Raw genomic sequence first — 18,536 nt, forward strand, 5'->3', positions numbered from 1 at the left:
TGTCTGAAGTGGCAGCGTGTGGAGATGAAGAAACATTAATCCTCTAAGACAACCGTCGTTCCATTTCAGGTGTTTAAGGATAATTGCTGCAAGAGAGAGATTCTGGCTCTTCAGATCTACTGCAGGAACGAGGGCGGGGGCTGCACGGAGCAGTTGACCCTGGGACACCTGCTGGTAAGTCCCCGGGCGGTGGGGGTCAGGGTCGGGCCTGCTGTGAGGAAGGCGCTTCCCAAGCGTGCAGGCTGGTGTGCACCGGAAAGACCACGTTTACGTTGATGTCCAAAACACAACCAGACATGAAGGCGGCCCAAGCCGCTTGGGTACCGAGTGTTATTTTTATGACGCTGGCAGAATTGCCAACTGGTTTTTAAACACCCCCAGCCTATTTAGAATGGAAAGAAATCTGAACTGATTTTTAATTTTGGAAGACTCATTAAAACTTTCTCTCTCTCTTTTTTTTTTTTTAAATCATGAAACTCAACATCTTACGTCTTTTGATTAGTATCATATTTTATCCTGGAAGATATTTGAATTGGACTTTTTAAAAAATGTTTATTTATATTTGAGAGAGAGACAGCGCGTGCACACACGCAAGTGTGGGGGAGAGGCAGAGAGTGAGGGGGACAGAGGATCTGAAGCAGGCCCCATGCTGACAGCACAGAGCCTGACGTGGGGCTCGAACTCACAGACCGTGAGATCATGCCCTGAGCCAGAGTCAGACACTTAACTGACTGAGCCACCCAGGCGCCCCAGGATATTTGAATTGGAATAAAACAAAGTCCTTGGCAGATAACCATTCATTTGCCCAGGGAGGAGAGTCGGCTTGCTCCTTTGAAAAGCAGTATAGTTTGAGTGATCGCTCAATAGAATATGAAATTCATCGTCTCCCAGTATGTTTGCCACCCTTCTCTGTGAAACCTAGTCTGGTGGCGGATGGAAACATTTCTGGAGGAGTTAGCTGCGTAGAGACTGGAATCTGGTATTTCCGATCGAATTTCTATGCCAGTTAAGAATTTCGAAGCGTTTGTTTTACAGGTGCATTTAAAGAATGATTGCCAGTTTGAAGAGCTGTCGTGTGTCCGCACTGACTGCAAAGAGAAAGTGTTGAGAAGAGACCTGCGTGACCACGTGGAAAAGGCCTGCAAGTACCGGGAGGCCACGTGCAGCCACTGCAAAAGTCAGGTCCCGATGATCACACTGCAGGTGCCCGGCCCTCCTGTCTCCCCTGCCTGCTGCTCAGTCCAGGTGTAATTTGTCACAGAATAGCGTTCGAAACGACTATTCTAAGAGGAACAAAGAGAGAAGACAGGAGTAAATAGCAGTTTTCATCTGACTTTAAGTCACAGTCAAGCTTTATTTGTTTTTGCCCATTTTGATTTGTGTAATTAACATTTCCCCATTGCTTTGATTGACTATCCCTTGGGATGCCAAAAAAATGAAGACTGATTATCAAAAAAGGTAGAAATTTTCTTTTGTCCCAGGAAATGTCCTCAAAATCTTCTGGGATTGCCTCATCTTTTAAGCAGCTCTGGGACATAGTCACCACTTCACTAGGGTAATTCATCCTGCGGTACTGAAGTGCAGCTGTCTGTCTTGGAGAGAGATGCAGATTTAACATTTTTCATACCTCGATTATTTTGGCACTGGTCTGTATTGTGCATGTGGCAGAAATCAGATCCCTTATCTGTAAATTAGAAAGAGATGTTGGGAGCAGAGGACAGACTTTGAAAACAGTCAGTGGTACAGTAACCCTCAAACGTTTGTCCATTTCTTGAACAAATATTCACTGCACGCCTGCTGTGTGCTGGGCTCCGTTCTGGGAGCCGGGGGGTTCGGTGGTAAGGTTCACCTTCCAGTGGGAAGAGGTGATTAACACGCAGACATACTGTGTGGTAGCAGCTTGTACTGTGAAGAACAACACACTAGCATCATGGGAAGAGGGCTGATGAGGGCTGGCGTCCCCGAGGCCGTCAGTGGCCGGTGCGGGGAGAGTGCCCTGGGCAGAGGGAACTGGCCTGGCAGGCGGGTTTCGGGAACTGCGAGAGTCCCGTATGGCTCCCAGGCCCGGGCAGAGGCACAGTGCAGAGGAGAGGGTGGGGGCAGGCAGCGGGCAGCCGTGAGCAAGGGGGTGATGTCAGAGTTCCCCGTTACGTGCAGCGCTCTGGCAGGTGTCCCAGGTAGACGTAGGGTAAGAGGAAAACATGCAGGCAAGGCACCGTATGGGCCTGCGCAGGAGGAAGGAGGGAGGAGCCAGTGCACAGGGGCATGTTTGGAAGGTAGAGGTGGAGGGATTAGCTGGTGGCTTGACTGTGGAGAATGCGAAGGGTGGCACCCAGTGTTTGTGACTAGAGCAGCTGGAGCAACCGAAGTGTCCAGGGAGGGGGGCGCAGTAGAGCCTAACAGGCTTGGGAGGGGGGTCAAGAGTGGTCTGGGCTGCAGGTGCGGCTTGATGAGGTGGTCCTTGTAGCTTTGGCACCGGGGCCAGCGAGGAGGAGAGCCAGGGCCCGAGGACAGAGGCCTGGAGCACATGAACACTTTCAGGCTGCTGAGGGGGGAGGTGTCTAGCAAAGGAGTGGCCAGTGTGGAAGGGTCAGGAGCCTGGTGCTCCAGAGGCAGAGGGAGCCGGAGAGTGTGGGGGCGGCAGGAAGGGCAGATGTTACTGAGAGGCGGGGGAGGGGAGAGGTTGCTGGGAGCACCCTGACTGATGGGACCACCGGGCAGGAGAGGACCGGAGACATGTGGCCGGGGCGTGGGGGCCACTGTTGGTTCCTGGTGGATATTGTGGAACATTTATTGACCAAAATTTAGGAAAAGTTTGTTTTTCTGTAGGAAATGATCATAATCTTTATAATTTACCTTACTTTGTACAGCTTTCTGACACCTGTGACTTTCTTCTCTTGTGAAATCTTTTTCCTGTATGATTTCTGTAGACATTTCTAGTTATTAAGGACTTTTCAGAACTGTGGAAGATGGGAATAGTGTTCATTCTAATTGAATAATTCCTTCAGTAACTAGATTCAAGTGAACGAGACATATGCCTAATGAGCACTACTCCAGACTTACATGTGTTGCTAGGTTGCTACCAAAGTTATACTTTGCTTCTTGCAAAAATCAGTTGTCTTTATTTGCAGAATAGAACCCAGGAATTAATTTTCATTTGAGAAAGAATTGTAGTGTCGGTTAAACACTATATAAGTAACTGACTCTGAATTACAGAGGAGGCTGTAAAGAGACTTTTTTAAAAATATATTTATTTTTTAATGTTTATCTATTTCTGAGAGAGAGAGAGAGAGAGAGACAGAGTGTGAGCAGCAGAGGGGCAGAGACAGAGAGAGACACAGAATCCCAGGCAGGCTCCAGGCTCCGAGCTGTCAGCACAGAGCCCGACGCAGGGCTCGAACCCACGAACCGTGAGATCATGACCTGAGCTGAAGTCGGACGCTTAACCGACAGAGCCACCCAGGCGCCCCATGAGAACAGTTTTTAAACAGACACGAGAGGGTGGCTTGAGGCACATGTCAGTTTCCCTCAAGAGCTGTAATAGAGATGAGGGGCGTGCCTGCTTGAGATCACTTTGGTGAACCTCTCCCGACACCAGCAGGGCAGTTACATGCCCGGGAGGGGACTTGCCCTGGACCTGCCCTGGGCCTCCTGTTCTGTCAGTGCTGGGATTTGACTCCCGGGTCTCATTTTGCGGCTAGGAGCACGCTTTGTCTGGTCCTCTCCTGCCGCAAGTTTATTTTCAGAAACAGCAGCCTTCTGACTTCAGCATGTCTGCAGCCCCAGGTCATCCTGACACTCCCACATTTCCTGTGTTTTATCAAGTATGTTACATACATCAAACGTTGATGAAATACACACTGACAAAACCAAAACCCTGGGCCACTGCAGTTCATAGAATTTCTTTCCTACGTGTAAACCATGGTATTGACATTATATCAGCTGTTTTCAAGTTTTTTTAATTAATTTTTTTTAATGTTTGTTTATTTTTGAGAGAGAGAGAGAGAGAGAGAGAGAGCACTAGTATGAGTGGGGGAGGGGCAGACAGAGAGGGAAACACAGAATCCGAAGCAGGCTCCAGGCTCTGAGCTGTCAGCACAGAGCCCCACGTGGGGCCTGAACTCAGGAACTGTGAGATCATGACCTGAGCTGAAGTTGGACGCTTAACTGACTGAGCCACCCAGGCGCCCCAAGTTTTTTGTTTGTTTTTTGTTTTAATCCATCGATCAGCACAAGTTAAAGTGCCAGGAGAGAATCCCTTCCACATTTTGTCTAGGAATTGTTAAATATGGTCTCTTTATTTTATTTACTTCTACTTGTTTTTTATTTTTTCATTTTATTTATTTATTTGAGAGAGCGCAAGTGGGGAAGGGGCAGAAAGAGAGGGGGACAGAGGATCTGAAGCAGGCTCTGGGCTGACAGTAGTGATCCCGGTGCAGGGCTCGAATTCATGAACTGTGAGATCATGACCTGAGCTGAAGTCGGATGCGTAACTGACTGAGCCACCCAGGTGCCCCCGAATATGGTCTCTTTAAACAGTTTTGTTAATTTGTGGAAAGTCAGAATTCTAAAGATCTCATTTTGTGGGAAGGATGTAGGTATTGTAATGGGAATATGTCCAGGTACAGCCACTGTGGAAAACCACTTGGCCGTGTTCTGTTAGGTGGACCGTGCATGTACTCAGCTAATTAGCAGTCCCTCCCCCAGCTGTGTGAGGGAAGCTGTCACACGTACACACCAGGAGATAGGGCCACACTAACCGAGCAGAGAAATCTGGAAACGGCCCCAGGCGTCCGTCAGCTGGACAAGGGGCGCGTCAGTTGTGGTGGAGCCGGCAGACTGGGACGGAGCGGGGAAATCCTAGGACGGCGTTACCAGACAACAGTGCAGGTGGGCCTGGAGCTCGTGTGACACGGGCATGAGCCTGAGAGGCAGAATGCTGTGCTGGCTCTCAGAGGACCCATAGGGTAGAGTTCCGTTTTAATAAAATTCAAAAGCAATCGAAGCAAAACCATATTTTGTTTGGCCCACATATATATGTGCAATGAAATTTTTTTTTAAGCAAAGGAAGCAGAAACACAAAATTCTGATTTGGGGTTCAGGCGTTCCTCCCTGGAGGAAAGTGGGGAGAGTTGGAGAAGGGCACACAGGTCAATGGGAAGTCATTGGTTCCGTGCTTGTCCTTGGTGGGTGTCTACTGTGTAGTTATGCCTTAGCCTTGCACATGGGTTACGTGTAATTTCATAGACCAGACTAATTCATTAGTGTGGAGAGAATTCTTATGTATCAGTAGGTTATCAGGTTTTTTACTGGGCGTATTATTTTCCTGGGGCCGGCGTAAGAAAGTACCACAAAGTTGGTGGCTTAGAACAACAGAAGTTTATTCTCTCACAGTTCTGGACGCCCGAAATCCAAAACCAGGCTGTTGTCAGGGCCCTGCTCCCTCCGACAGCCCCAGGAGGGACCCTTTCCCTACTCAGATACCTAACTTCTTCTGGGTGTGGCCCCTCCACTCATAAGGGCTCCCAGGGTTGCATTCAGGGGCCCCATCGTAACTGATTATAGCCACAAAGACCCTATTTCCAAATAAGGTCATATTCTGAGGTTCTGGAGAGGCATGAATTGGGGGGCTCACTATTCAACCCACTACATTGGGCAAAAACCATGAAAAGGCAATTCACAGGAAATAGAAATGATTAATAAATATGAAAAATACACCTAACCACACATTATTAAATAAATTGCAGGGGCGCCTGGGTGGCCCAGTCAGTTAAGCATCAGACTCGTGATTTCAGCTCAGGTCATGATCTCACGGTTGTGAGATCGAGCCCCGAGTCAGGCTCAGCACTGGGTGTGGAGCCCACTGGAGATTCTCTCTCTCCCTCCCTCCTTCTGTCCCCTCCCCGACTTGTGTGCACACACGCACATGCACACACACTCTCAAAAAAAAAATTTTTTTTAATGTAAAAAAATTGCAAATTACACTCCTGGCCTTTTCCACCTATCAGGTGGTCAGAGATTGAAAAGTTTGATAGAATTGACAAGGGTGTAGGAGTGTGGTTCTATCGACAGGAGTGGGTTTGTGCAGGGTTATTGGAGGGTGGTTTGGCAATGTCTGTCAAGATTCATTTAAAATGCTTGTACCCTCTGATACCCAAGCCTACTTCTGGAAGTCTGTTGTTCAGATACCCTTCCATGGACCTGCAGAGACACACATTTGAGGATACAGATGGGTCTGGCCCCAGCCTCGCCTCCCACCCTTCCCTCCCCACCCCCTGCCCCGGCTCCCCACCCAGCCTCCCCTTGCCGCAGTGCTGATTACCTGTGTGCTGGCCTGGGGGATGGAGGGGGATTGAGGGGTAGTTCAGGAAGGAGGCGTGGCACCTGTGCATCGTTTGCCCTGTGACCCCTCCAGGCTCCTGATTCAGGGCCGCTCCTCCCACTTACACATGAGGCAGGGGGTGGAGCCATTCGTCCAGGGTTTCCCATTGAAAGACAAAGTCTAGGGGATTCCACGCACAGCTGGGAAATGGAAAGCCAGTGTCCCCCCTGTGGTACCTCTTATGGGAGGCCTGCTGGTCAGGCTCAGCCCAGCCAAGCGCTTTCTGTTGAGCTCTGAGCAGGTGTGGCTGCGCCCTCTGGGGGCTCTCCCAAGCCCAGGAGCAGAGCAGCCTCGGTGCCTTCTCTGCACTGCAGACCGTCGCACAGTGCGCTCACAGACCCCAGACTTAAAAACACTCTGAAGCAACCTGAGTGCGGTGCCCAGCTCCATTCTGTGCCTGCCTAGTCAGATTGAGGCTCTCGGCTAGTGCCCCCTGCCACCCTCCCCGTCATTCAGCTTCGCAGCAGCACAACTGTGGAGCCCTAATCTGGAAAACCGGATTAGGAGAATCAGAAGTGTCCCAGGGTCACAGAGGAAAACACCCAAGCACCCGGGCTCCCTTCTTGCTCAGTGATGCTGCCCCCAGGAGCCTGTCCCACATGTTGTGTCATGTGACCTGCGGTCACGTGTGTTTCCTGCCTACATCGGTCTCTCTCTGGTGGCCTCTCGTCACATGTCTGGTGGTGCTCTCCAGGGCTCTTGGGTTCCATGTCCTAACTTTGCTACTGATCAGATGCCCAGCAGGTGCTTCGGGCATGGGTTCAGTGGTTGCCATCATCCAGGCTCTCCAAAGTTGAAATTTGTACCATCCAAAGAAGGGCTAAAGCGGGGCACCTGAGTGGTTTGTTCAGTAGGTTAAGTGTCCGACTCTTGGTTTCCTCTCAGGTCATGATCTCACAGTTCACCCTACATCGGGCTCTGTACTGACAGTGCAGAGCCTGCTTGGGATTCGCTCTCTCCCTCTCTTCTGCCCCTCTCCCACTCGTGCTCTCTCTCGTTCTCTGTCTCAAAATAAATAAACTTTAGGGGGGAAAATAGGACTAAACCAAAATTTGTCCATATTTTCCATGCATTAAAGATAACCTAGGTAAGGTTTCAGGGCAGTAACTTAAAGACCCAGTGGCTCACACTGTTGGAAATATTGGAGAAGCATCATTTCCAGATCCCAAACTGAGAGGCCAAAGGAAAACCATCCTGATCTGTGAGCAGACGCTGGACACTGGGCTGCAGCGTGAGCAACGGCGAGGGCTGAGCCTGTCTCTGCTCTCGTGTCAGGGCTGTGTGGGCACAGAGAGGTGCTGCCCCGTGGAGGCAGCTTTGTGACTATGCTCCCGAGATTGTCCTCACCTGTCAGAGTGATGCAGATCTCCTGAGACACCTTACCTTTGGGCTCTTAAACTTTGAACGTGAGGACTCCTCCAAATGTGTTAGAATGACACCAAACAGGGACAGTGAGCGGAGGGTTCTATGGGTCTTTGTGGTGACAGAGGTGGAGGTAGGATCCGAAGGGAGATGGGCTGTATGTCTCAAAGCTGATGACACCTTTTTTTTTCCCTCCAGAAACACGAAGACACTGAGTGTCCCTGTGTGGTGGTGTCCTGCCCCCATAAGTGCAGTGTCCAGACCCTTCTGAGGAGTGAGGTAAGCGGCGTGGAGAGGACCTGTTCAGCAGCTGGTGAAGTCTTCGGGACTAGTGTGCCGTAGAGTCCATTCTTCCCAGTAGCTGAAGCCAAAGTTTTTACAGATCACGATACTGATACGTGTAGTAGACAAATGATAACCCATTTGTTGGGGCGTAAGAAAGTTCAGAAGCAAGCAAATAGAAGCTGCAAGTGGTTAAATTCAGAGCCAAATGTTAAGAATTGAGAGGCCGGAATTACTTTACAGTGCAAGCAAAGGTAGTAACTTTTTGGGTTCCCAAAGAAGAAGCTATTTTTTAATCTGTAAAATAGGAATTACTGTAAGATTATCTCAAACTAAATGACTTTACAGACACTCCAGAACCATTTGGCCACATGTACTGCATGGGGTTGGTGCTAAGGAGCAAGGGGGCCCACATTTCAGGGGTCGGTGAGAAGGTACCTGCACAGCCTCTCCCGGTGCCCTCGGTACGCTTTCTTGAGGGTGGGTAGATTTTACATATTACGTTATGTTAACTTAATTTGATCGGGATACAACCAGATGGAAAAATTCCAGGGATTCGCAAATGTTTTTGCATCCAGTACTGACCTGGAGCCCCTCTGGTTGCTGTTTTGGAAGCATCTGGGGCTCCCGTGGCTCAGTGTGCACCTGTGCCCCCTGGCCCCCACCCCCGTAGGCCCCCTTGGGCCTAGGTGCTCCGATCAAAGGAGGCTGCTCACCTCAGCCTTTTTCAACAGCCTGGAATTTTACCACTGGGTATTGGGGAGGTGAGGGTCAGTGTCTCATGTCCCCACTGAGCAAGAGGACCTGTGTGGCCTGGAGGAGCCCCAGAACCAATCTCACCCACAGTGCATCCTCCCAAAAGGTGACTGTCCTAGGGAAGGGCAGGGCGTTGCCTGGTGACAGGGGTCCCTAGGCCTGGATGTGCCTCCAGGAGTAGCGCGGAAGTGCATACAGATTTCTAAAACTATGACGTCCCTCTGCTAAAGTGAATGGATGAAGAGTCTGAACTATTGACGTGGTGACCCGGGTTTTTACTCCTTCTGAAGTTTTTACTCAGGGCTATCTCTAGGGACAGAAGCTAACTCCATTTGCCTCTAAGTTATTTTTATTTTAAAAATCTTTCAACCTGCATTTATCTTGGGTTTCTGGTGAACGATGCTCTTGGTCTGTAGACTATTCTTGTCTCTATCCAACGCTCCCGTAAAGAACGATGGCGAAGGCTCTGGGAGCAATGGTAGCCAATTCAGGGAAAAGCACGGTCTTGGCTTTATGGCAGTGCCCTGAAATCAACATCAGACACACGCATCCCTGCTTTACCACTAGGAGTGGTAGCTGGATGGGTTCATGATTGTACTGGGGCACTGAAGGAGCATATTTAAAAAAATTTTAAGCTGGCATTACCGTGCACAGTCTCATGCTCCATTTCTGTGCCAGTCCCCTGTCATCTGCCTCTTGGGTGCTTCCCTCCAGGCGCAGGCCAGAGCTTCCTGCCTGCGCTCAGAGGAACATCACGCGTGCTAGGCTGCAGGCCTGTAACCACCACGACTCTGCCCAGGCTCAGAGACCTTTGGCAGACGTTGGCCCGTAGGCTCCCCCACTTGCCCTTCTCTGTGGCTGTCGCAACAGGGCAAAAGAGCACTTTCCTCTCTGTCCTAAATACTGACCTGAAGGAAAAGGATTCAAGGACTCTTCATCCTGCCGGACAGAGGAGAGCCATAGAAGGGCACGGCCATGCGCCTCTGGGAGTACGTGTGTGTGTGTGCCTGCACGCGGGGAGACACATTCCCCGGGGCCGGCTCTGCGGTGCGCTTAGACACCCACTTCCCTAACTCAGGGTCTAATTGTTTTCCATAAAGAAGATCTACCCCTAGAGTTTTCCTGATGAGAATTTCTTCAATAAAAGAAGTTGTCCTTAAATTGTATTAGCTTAATGAATAGCGCCATGTCTTTAAAATGTAGACATTTCAATTCCCTTTTCTCTTGAGGGGGCATCATAAGTTGTTTTTATTTGACGATTTGCCAACAGTTAAGCTGAACAAAGGGGTTTTCTTACCACGATGAGTTATCCTCTCCCAATCTCTCCTAATTTTCTTCTACCAATTAGACGTGACAATATTAAGATTCATGTTGTTAGAATGACCCTAGCGATCTGTGAGAAGCTCCATGAATTTATGGCCACTCAGAGGGAAAAAAAGTCTTTTCAGAAGAAGAAAAACTCATCTCGTTATCTTGAGTATTGAGAGTAATGGTACATCGTGTAAGCTTGCTCTGAAAATACAGTTCTCTCTGTGTACCGTATATTAGGTGTGTGACCCAGTTACATCCTGAATGCTTTCTCTTTTTTTGTGTTTCATGCGATTTTTGTTTATAGTCTTTAAATGTTCATTTCAGTTCACGTTTTTTCCCTTTCTTTTTTAAATTCTGGAGCTACGGACGGCATGTCACATTTGGAACGATTTGTTCTAGAGAAACTGCAAGTTTGAGAAATGTTACAGTAACTGTATTTCTGTATTCTGGCGTATGTATGTGTATGCACGTGGCAGCAGTGTGCACTTACTGCGGGTGAGTCTAGGAGGCAGAGGACGTATGCTCGCCCGTGGCGGACGAACCCCCTTGGTGACAGTGCAGACCAGATGCTCTCTGTGCCCTTACTGTGTTTGAACGTTTTCGTACGAGCGCCTGTGCCACAACTCACGCCTCTTTCCCGTTGCAGTTGAGTGCGCACTTGTCAGAGTGCGTCAATGCCCCCAGCACCTGTAGTTTTAAGCGCTATGGCTGCGTGTTTCAGGTCAGTATCCAACATCTATCCTTCCCCGTCACTGACGTTCTGCCCTGGGAGAAAGTTACTATGTTAGCGGCTTCTCGGGCAGGTTCTGCACTTGCAGTGTTTGCAGGGGCGGGGCCGCCCTGCTGCGTGGGTGACAGAGGCCGCACGCAGCAGCCGCGGGTGCTCGCTCCCCAGGCCGGTGGCGTTCTGAGATTTCAGGGGGACGCCTGTGCCGAGAAGGAGGTCAGGACGTGAGGAGAACAGCCGCCTCTAAAACCAGCTGGGAAGCGGGACACGTAGAACTGACCGTTGGGGCGGGGGTGGTTCCAGAGAGAGTGTCACAGAACCTGGTCTAGGTGGATACGGCCCAGACACGGTTTTAGCGGTGTGCGCATCAGCACACGGTCGCGAGGACCACTCTCGTGTGTCCATAGACGCGTGTCATGTTATCTATGCCACGCCTCCCAGCACAGCCACGTGGAGAGGGCGTCTCCGTCACTGCCACGCTGTGCTGCGAGAAACCTGTCTCTGGGGTTTTTGTTTTTGTTGTGTTTTCTTTTTAACACGTCCGAGATGGCTAGTGAATTTGAACTGAGTTTCATTTAAACGTATATCTTAATCTTAAAACTTACCAGAGGGCAGTATATATTACAATTAAAGTATTTCATATTTAATTTTGTGTGTTAGCAATAACATTTATTATGAACTCAGTACAGAGATATTGGCGTCTCAGTATTTTCTTAGAAGATAAGAGTAAGAATGACCGTAGCTTCCCCTTTGTCTCAGTCTCTTAACGAGACAGGGCCCTCACCACTGTTATGTCGTATGTAGTACCATTCATTCTGTGTATGTATATATATATGTTTATATATAGCGATACTTATATCAACATATATATATGAATATTCTATGTACAGAGTATATGTTTTGGAGATCATTAAAATGCTTTCTGTGGCTTCTTAATTCTCCAGTATCAAAACAAGTTATATTTTCATTCCAATTATTTCCTTAAATATATGAAGTACTATTTCATGTGCTCACTATTACTGCTCTAAAATGGTCTCCATCTTATGTACTCTGTAGATTGTTTATGTTTTGTATGTAACTTTCCAAATATACTTAGAATAGCAAGGAACAGTACATTTGTAATACGGTGTATTTCACTACTAAGCTAATATTTTAGTAAATTATTTAGAATCCCGCTTTGGTTGCGTGCCCACTAGATTGCTGTAGCGGTAGCTAGCTGTAACCGCAGGTGTCTAAGCGTTTTCAGTGTGCATTTTTAATGAAAAAACTTAAAAAACCGAAAATGATAGGTCTAAGATTTAATTTCTTGATATTACAAGTATGACACACAGATGAGCAGGTGCTTGGTAAGAAGCTTGGGGAGCAAAGGCATGAACTTGAGCTTGTTGTAGAATTAATTGCAGGGCACCTGCTCTTCTCCCCACCCCGAGCATGGCCCTTGGAAAGCTTTCTGTGGAGAGGGCTCCCTTTTTCCTGTTTAGAGCTGGTTTTAGGTCACGTGTTAGCCTTGCTGCACTCCGTGAGGGGGGGAACGTCGGCTTGATGCGCTGCATCTTTGTTCTCGCAGGGGACAAACCAGCAGATTAAGGCCCATGAGGCCAGCTCCGCGGTGCAGCACGTCAACTTACTGAAAGAGTGGAGTAATTCTCTGGAGAAAAAGGTACGCCACACTGTTTCTAGCTTTTGCTGGCTTTTAATAATCTCTTCAAATCATTTAAAGAAGAAAATATTTTTTATAGTTATTAATGGTTTTGGATAAAAGAAACAGTATCAGGAGAATGTGAAAAAAAAAAAAAAAAAGTACATTTCACATGACCCGGAGCTTATAAATGATGAAGGCGTTTGGGTTGGTTTGGTCTTTGTTTGTTAATTGCCGAGCAAGCATGCGGTGCCTTTTTGTCTGTTTGTGTTCAATCACATTGTGGTTACCTTAGCATTGACCTAGAACAGGGATTATCAAACTTCCAAACCTTCCTTTCTCTCGCCATCAACCTCATCTTTTTATAAATAAAGTTTGATTGGAACACAGCCGTGCTCATTCATTTGCCTGTGGTCCGTGCTGCGTATCCACTGTAAAGGCAGAGTTTAGCATCTGAGACAGAAACTGTACAGACCTCACAGCCCAAAATATTTACTCTCTGGTTTTTTTAGTGAAAAAGTTTGTCAACCCCCAATCTGGAAGGTGACCAGCGCTAAATGCTTCAGCTTTCTCTGTCTTTCCTAGGAGACAGCTAGGAAAAGCCATTTTCCTAATCCTAGTGTAGGAGCTATCACTTTATGGAAGTTTGGAGCAGGGAGCACTTGTCCAGCGGGCATCTTTTCCAGAGGCCTCAGTTGTGGGGCTGGGAACTCCTCACACCTTCCCCTTGTGGTACGTCTCCCCAGGGGAGTTTACTCCGTGGCGTTCAGCTGGGCCAGGCCCTCTTTTCATGAGGAAAAGGTGAAAACTTCCAAGAATCAGTAGAGAAGAAGTTGTTATAGGATCTCTCATTGTGGCCTCTCTACAACAATAAAAACTTATGTCAGTATTCCAGAAGCATTTACTGAGAATTTGTAGTAGGAGGACACTAAGGTGAATTCGAGCAGCCTGTTTATTTTCTGAAGATCTGTAGAGATTTGAATACCTTGCTTCCTGTGTTAAATTTAACCAATTTTTTAAAGTTTATTGATTTTGAGAGAGACAGAGACAGCGTGAGTCAGGGAGGGGCAGAGAGAGAGGGAGAGGGAGAATCCCAAGCAGGCTCCGCACTGTCAGCATGGAGCCCGACACTGGGCTCGAACTCACAAAATCGTGAGATCGTGACCTGAACCAAAACCAAGAGTCAGACGCTTAACCGACTGAGCCACCCAGGTGCCCCTAAATTCAACCAACTTAAAATATAAATGTATTTGATAGAGTCTAATATTCTAAATCAAAACATTTTTATTAACTCTGACATAAAGTATTTTTTTGGTATAAATACTGATGCTGAGGATGAGAAGCGTTAGAAGGGTGGGCATGTCACATGTACACACGCACCCGTATGGCGGGAAGAAGGGTCTCATTTAACGGTGAAATGAAAGTTGTGTTAGAGGAGTCGTTGATGGCTTCCTCGTGAACATATAGCAGTGGCTCTGAGTGAGTGATGGTTTATTGGTAAGTCTTTTTTTCCCCTTCTGTTTAAAAAATGTGCTCTGTTTCTGCCTTTTAAAAATTATAGGCATAGATGTCAGGACTCTGTGTCTCATTGATACTCTGTTTCTCATTTTTTTAAAAATGTTTATTTTTGAGAGAGACAGAGAGCATGTGAGCACAAGAAAGAGAGCGGGGGAGGGGCAGAGAGAGGAAGACAGAGGATCTGAAGCTGGCTCTGAGCTGACAGCAGAGAGCCCAGCTTGGGGCTCGAACTCACCAACTGTGAGATCGTGACCGGAGCAGAAATCAAGAGTCGGGACGCTTAACCGATTCAGCCACTCAGGCGAAAAACACCCATCTTCTATATGACAAAAGCTTAAGTCTAAAGGAAATGTGGAGTACTCCACCAAAATAGGCGGGGATAGATGTTGCTCTCGGTGAGGGGGTTCTCGGGGAAGGTCACGGGACTCGTTTTCATCTGCCGCCTGGATGGTATGCTCTGCTTCTCGGAAACGCACCTGCCAGGTAGATTTTCCTGTGAGAGCAGGGATCCGCAGGTGCCTAGGAATTGGCTTCTTTGAGTAAAACAAAGAAACAAAGAAAATTTAAATTAGAAAGCTCCCTAAATCAAGAAATTAAGAGTTTAATGTGGCATGATGTATGTTCATTAATGTGAGATGTTTCTGTTCATCCTCTGGTAGCTTGATTTGCTGCAGAAAAGAAAATTGCCATTGATTTTGGAGATATTACCGAGATTAAAAAAAATTTTGATGTTTATTTTTGAGAGAGAGAGAGACAGCGTGAGTGGGGGAGGGACAGGAAGAGGGAGACACAGAATCCGAAGCAGGCTCCAGGCTCTGAGCTGTCAGCACAGAGCCCAACACAAGGCTTGAAGTCATGAACTGCGAGATCATGACCTGAGCCGAAGTCGGATGCTTAACCGACTGAGCCACCCAGGCCCCTCCTGAGATTTTTGATCAAAAACGTTGACGTGTGGGTGCCTGGGTGGCTCAGTCGGTTAAGCATCCAACCCTTGATTTCAGCTCAGATCATGATCTCACGGTTTGTGAGATTGAGCCCTGAGTCAGGCTTTGAACTAGGTGGAACTTGCTTAAGATTCTTGCTCTCGTCTCTCTGCCCCTCCCCCACGTGCATGCGTGTGTGTCTGCATGTGTGTGCACGCATACTCTCTCTTCCAAAAAAAAAAGTTAGCTTGCGTGCAGGGTATTTCTTTTTTGGTTGTGAGAATAGAGTCTGGGAATTGTGTCTACCTTGAGAGATGGGAGTGAGTGAATCGTAACTTTGGAAAAGGCAAGACCTGCCTGTGGGATGTTGCACATGGCCAGTCTGCATCACTTATAGGGGCCCAAGGGCATGAGACACCGTGGTTTAGAGAGGAAAGTCTGTTTGTGCTAACATCCTAGGGAAGTGAAGTGTTATTTTTTCCCATGAGACATTGCAAGTTTTGAACAAGTAAATACACATTGTTCTAAAACAAAACAGACTAAGGGGCGCCCGGGTGGCTCAGTCAGTTAAGCATCCGACTTTGGCTCAGGTCATGATTTCGCAGTCTGTGAGTTCGAGCCCCATGTCGGGCTCTGTGTTGACAGCTCAGAACCTGGAGCCTGCTTCGGATTCTGTGTCTCCCTCTCCCTCTGTCCCTCCCCTCCTCATGCTCTGACTCTCTGTCTTTCAATAATAAATAAACATTAAAAACATTTTTTTTTAAATAAATAAAATAAAACAGACTGGGGTGTGTGGGTGGTTCCGTTGGTTAAGGGTCCGACTTCGGCTCGGGTCACTGTCTTGCAGTCCATGGGTTCGAGCCACGTGCTGGGCTCTGAGCTGACAGCTCAGAGCCTCGAGCCTGCTTCACGTTCTGTGTCTCCCTCTCTCTCTGTCCCTCCCCCACTCACGCTCTGTCGTAAAAATAAATGAACATTAAAAAATTAATAAAATAAAACAAAACAGACTGATTGTGCCCAGAGGTGCTGCTTGCCTGAGCAGATTGCATATAGAAAGGTGTCTGCCTTCACAGGGACACCAGGAATCTGTGCTTTATCACACCCGGGTTTGTCCTGACATGCCCTTGGGCCGTCACCTCAGGTGTTGTCCGTATTGGGAGCACAATGAATGGAGCTGTCCCAGTGCCCACCATGGGGCCCTCTGTCTTCGGGGGCAGCAGCTGTGCCCAGACACATCTGTCAGTAGAGGGGCCTTTCCTAAGGCCAGAGTGCCTCAGGGAGCAGTCTTGTGAGAAGGCAGCCCTATGGGAGTTGGCCTCGGAGTCCTCACCTGGGGGCTTTTAAGACCAGTGTAAATTGGTTCTTGGGAGCTAATTATTTTCCAGAAAGATTTTGAAAAGATCAAAGGTGGGCTTGGAACTGCACCCCCCCCCCCCCCCCGCCAGCAGGCCCTTCTTTGGGCTGACGTGGCCTTGCAGGTGAATACATTGAGCTTTGTGGAAGGTCATCTTGGGCGACAGGCCGGGCACCTGTCCCCTGAAGCCTCAAGTCTCTGTTGGAGGGCTAGGAGTTGGCCCTAAGGGTTAACTGAAGCATGCATATAGCTTTTTATTCCCACTGTGCTTTCCCATTATGCTGGAAAAGCTTTTCAGAGTGTGGGTATGGCCCGTGGGTGGAAGTGAGACAATTTAGTGGATGGCAACTGGCACTTTTTAAAGTAAAATAGAATAAAAGAGAAAGTATCAGGGAACATGGGAATGGTTAGGGCAAGTATGGTTTTGTAATACCTGTTTCTTAGGGACACACACACACACACGAACGTTTGTACAAGTGGGGCGAGATGTAAGGATATGTCTCCTACTGTGTTTCCTGGTCAAAGTTTGAAAGCCTGTCTGGTGAAAGATTTATTCGTTTTCAGTAAAAACTTTAGAGTGTCCCATTCATTCTGAAATTCAGTCGGCTGCTGGACCTCGCCCTATTTAATTACTGGGAGTGAGTCTGAGAAACACCCTGTGTAGGATTTCCTATTAAGTTACCGGGACCTCCATTTCCGTATGAAGGGATTTTTTTTTTTTTTCTGGAACTCCTTACGTTGGGCTGGTAGAAGGCCTATATTGCAAAAATTTGAGCAACTATTATTACAATTGTTATAAATTTATAAAACCATGTTTTGTTTGCTTAATTGCCGAATTTCTTCTTCAGGTTTCCTTGCTACAGAATGAAAGTGTAGAAAAAAACAAGAGCATACAAAGTCTGCACAATCAGATATGTAGCTTTGAAATTGAAATTGAGAGACAAAAGGAAATGCTTCGAAATAATGAATCCAAAATACTTCATTTACAGGTAAGAAGCTTATGTCTGTGGCTGGATCACAGGGTAGAGGAGCGTGTCTGTTCTTCAGGACTTTGTCAGTGAGACGTTTGAGCAAAGGCCCTGACTTTTGTCAGATAGACCACCTGTTTCTCTTGCTTAAGCCTTGAGAAAGGCACAGGCCACTCTTTCTTCCCCCGCCCCCCTTTTCCCTGGACCACAAGCCCCAGGCCTCTCTTCTGTGCCTTTGAGTCACTGCTGGTGAAGTAAGACTTCAAGCCCGTGTTTTAAAAAATTATTTAAGATTTCATATTGTTCCTGAGCAGTTTTGCGTGAAGTTTCACTTCCTAAGGTGAAGCAGAGCCAATCTGTTTTGTTATGAATCTTCTAGAGGCACACACACTCTCCCCACACTGTTTGACGATAGCGATCCACGCATACCTCAGAACAGACATGTCAGCCTTCGCCAGAAACGGGTGATCGTGTAAAGAGGTCTGATCAGAATGTTGCTCCTCCCTTCTGTTCTCAACACGGGCCCCAGTTAGCGTATCATTTTGCAGATCTTCTCTGTACGTCAGCTTACTCGCAGTATACATTTGTTAGACTAATCCCCACGCACATCATATACACACCTACATTTCCAAAATGGCTTTTCAGTGTTTTTACTTAGGTGTGTTTCCCTCTTAACTGGAAGGTGAAATATTTCTAGTAGCTCAGGGTCACAGCATCTTTGAGGATGGCTTTCCTCCCACTTTAACAGCAGAGGTTAGTCACAGTGGCTTAAGTTGCAGAGAGATTTATTACCTGAATTTCGTTTGTGTTAAAATGTTGCGGTTGTCCAGAGTTGAGGAAAAACACAGCGTTTGGAATAATAGGTTGTGTTAGAAGTCATTGGTATTGAATCAGGCCAAAAAAGCACGTCACATAAAACACCAACAAGCCTCCTGCTGGTGGTCCCTGGCATTTTGCGGAGTGTCCATGGAAATATTCAGAATGTCCAGAGGCCACACTCACCTACATGGCCCCACTCGCGTCCTGGCTGCCAGCAGCTTGGCGGCTGCCCTGGGGTGCATAGAGCGGCGTGGAAAGGACACGGAAGTTCACGTTATGCTAGAAAATCACCTGTTAAAAATATCACCGACAGAAGAAAGAGTGAATAAGTAGTGGGGTCATTTATACGTCATCTTTTATGACCAGATAAAATTAGGATGTACACAGAGGGGTCACGGGGACACTTGTCTGAACCCTCTGATGTTATCACATGCATCCTCTCCATTTCCCCCCTTCCAACGTGAAAAGTTTGAATTTAATTTACTTTTTCGTAGA

At 47.6% G+C, this 18,536-nt stretch overlaps 1 protein-coding gene across 9 annotated transcripts in view; it reads left to right on the forward strand.

Moving 5' to 3' along the window:
• Window positions 1-18,536, forward strand: part of TRAF3 (TNF receptor associated factor 3) — a 127,658-nt gene that overhangs the window by 98,243 nt on the left and 10,879 nt on the right. For 8 of the 9 annotated variants that reach the window (XM_058740343.1, XM_058740344.1, XM_058740342.1 and 5 more), the window contains 6 exons: window positions 70-174; window positions 1,036-1,203; window positions 7,943-8,023; window positions 10,740-10,814; window positions 12,388-12,480; window positions 17,103-17,243. In XM_058740343.1, the coding sequence (XP_058596326.1) occupies window positions 70-174; window positions 1,036-1,203; window positions 7,943-8,023; window positions 10,740-10,814; window positions 12,388-12,480; window positions 17,103-17,243 (663 nt within the window). The remainder of the gene's footprint in view (window positions 1-69; window positions 175-1,035; window positions 1,204-7,942; window positions 8,024-10,739; window positions 10,815-12,387; window positions 12,481-17,102; window positions 17,244-18,536) is intronic. The other variant, XM_058740350.1, reaches the window with a different exon arrangement.

This window comes from Neofelis nebulosa, chromosome 7, assembly GCF_028018385.1.
Source record: "Neofelis nebulosa isolate mNeoNeb1 chromosome 7, mNeoNeb1.pri, whole genome shotgun sequence".
In the NCBI taxonomy this organism is placed as follows: Eukaryota; Metazoa; Chordata; class Mammalia; order Carnivora; family Felidae; genus Neofelis; species Neofelis nebulosa.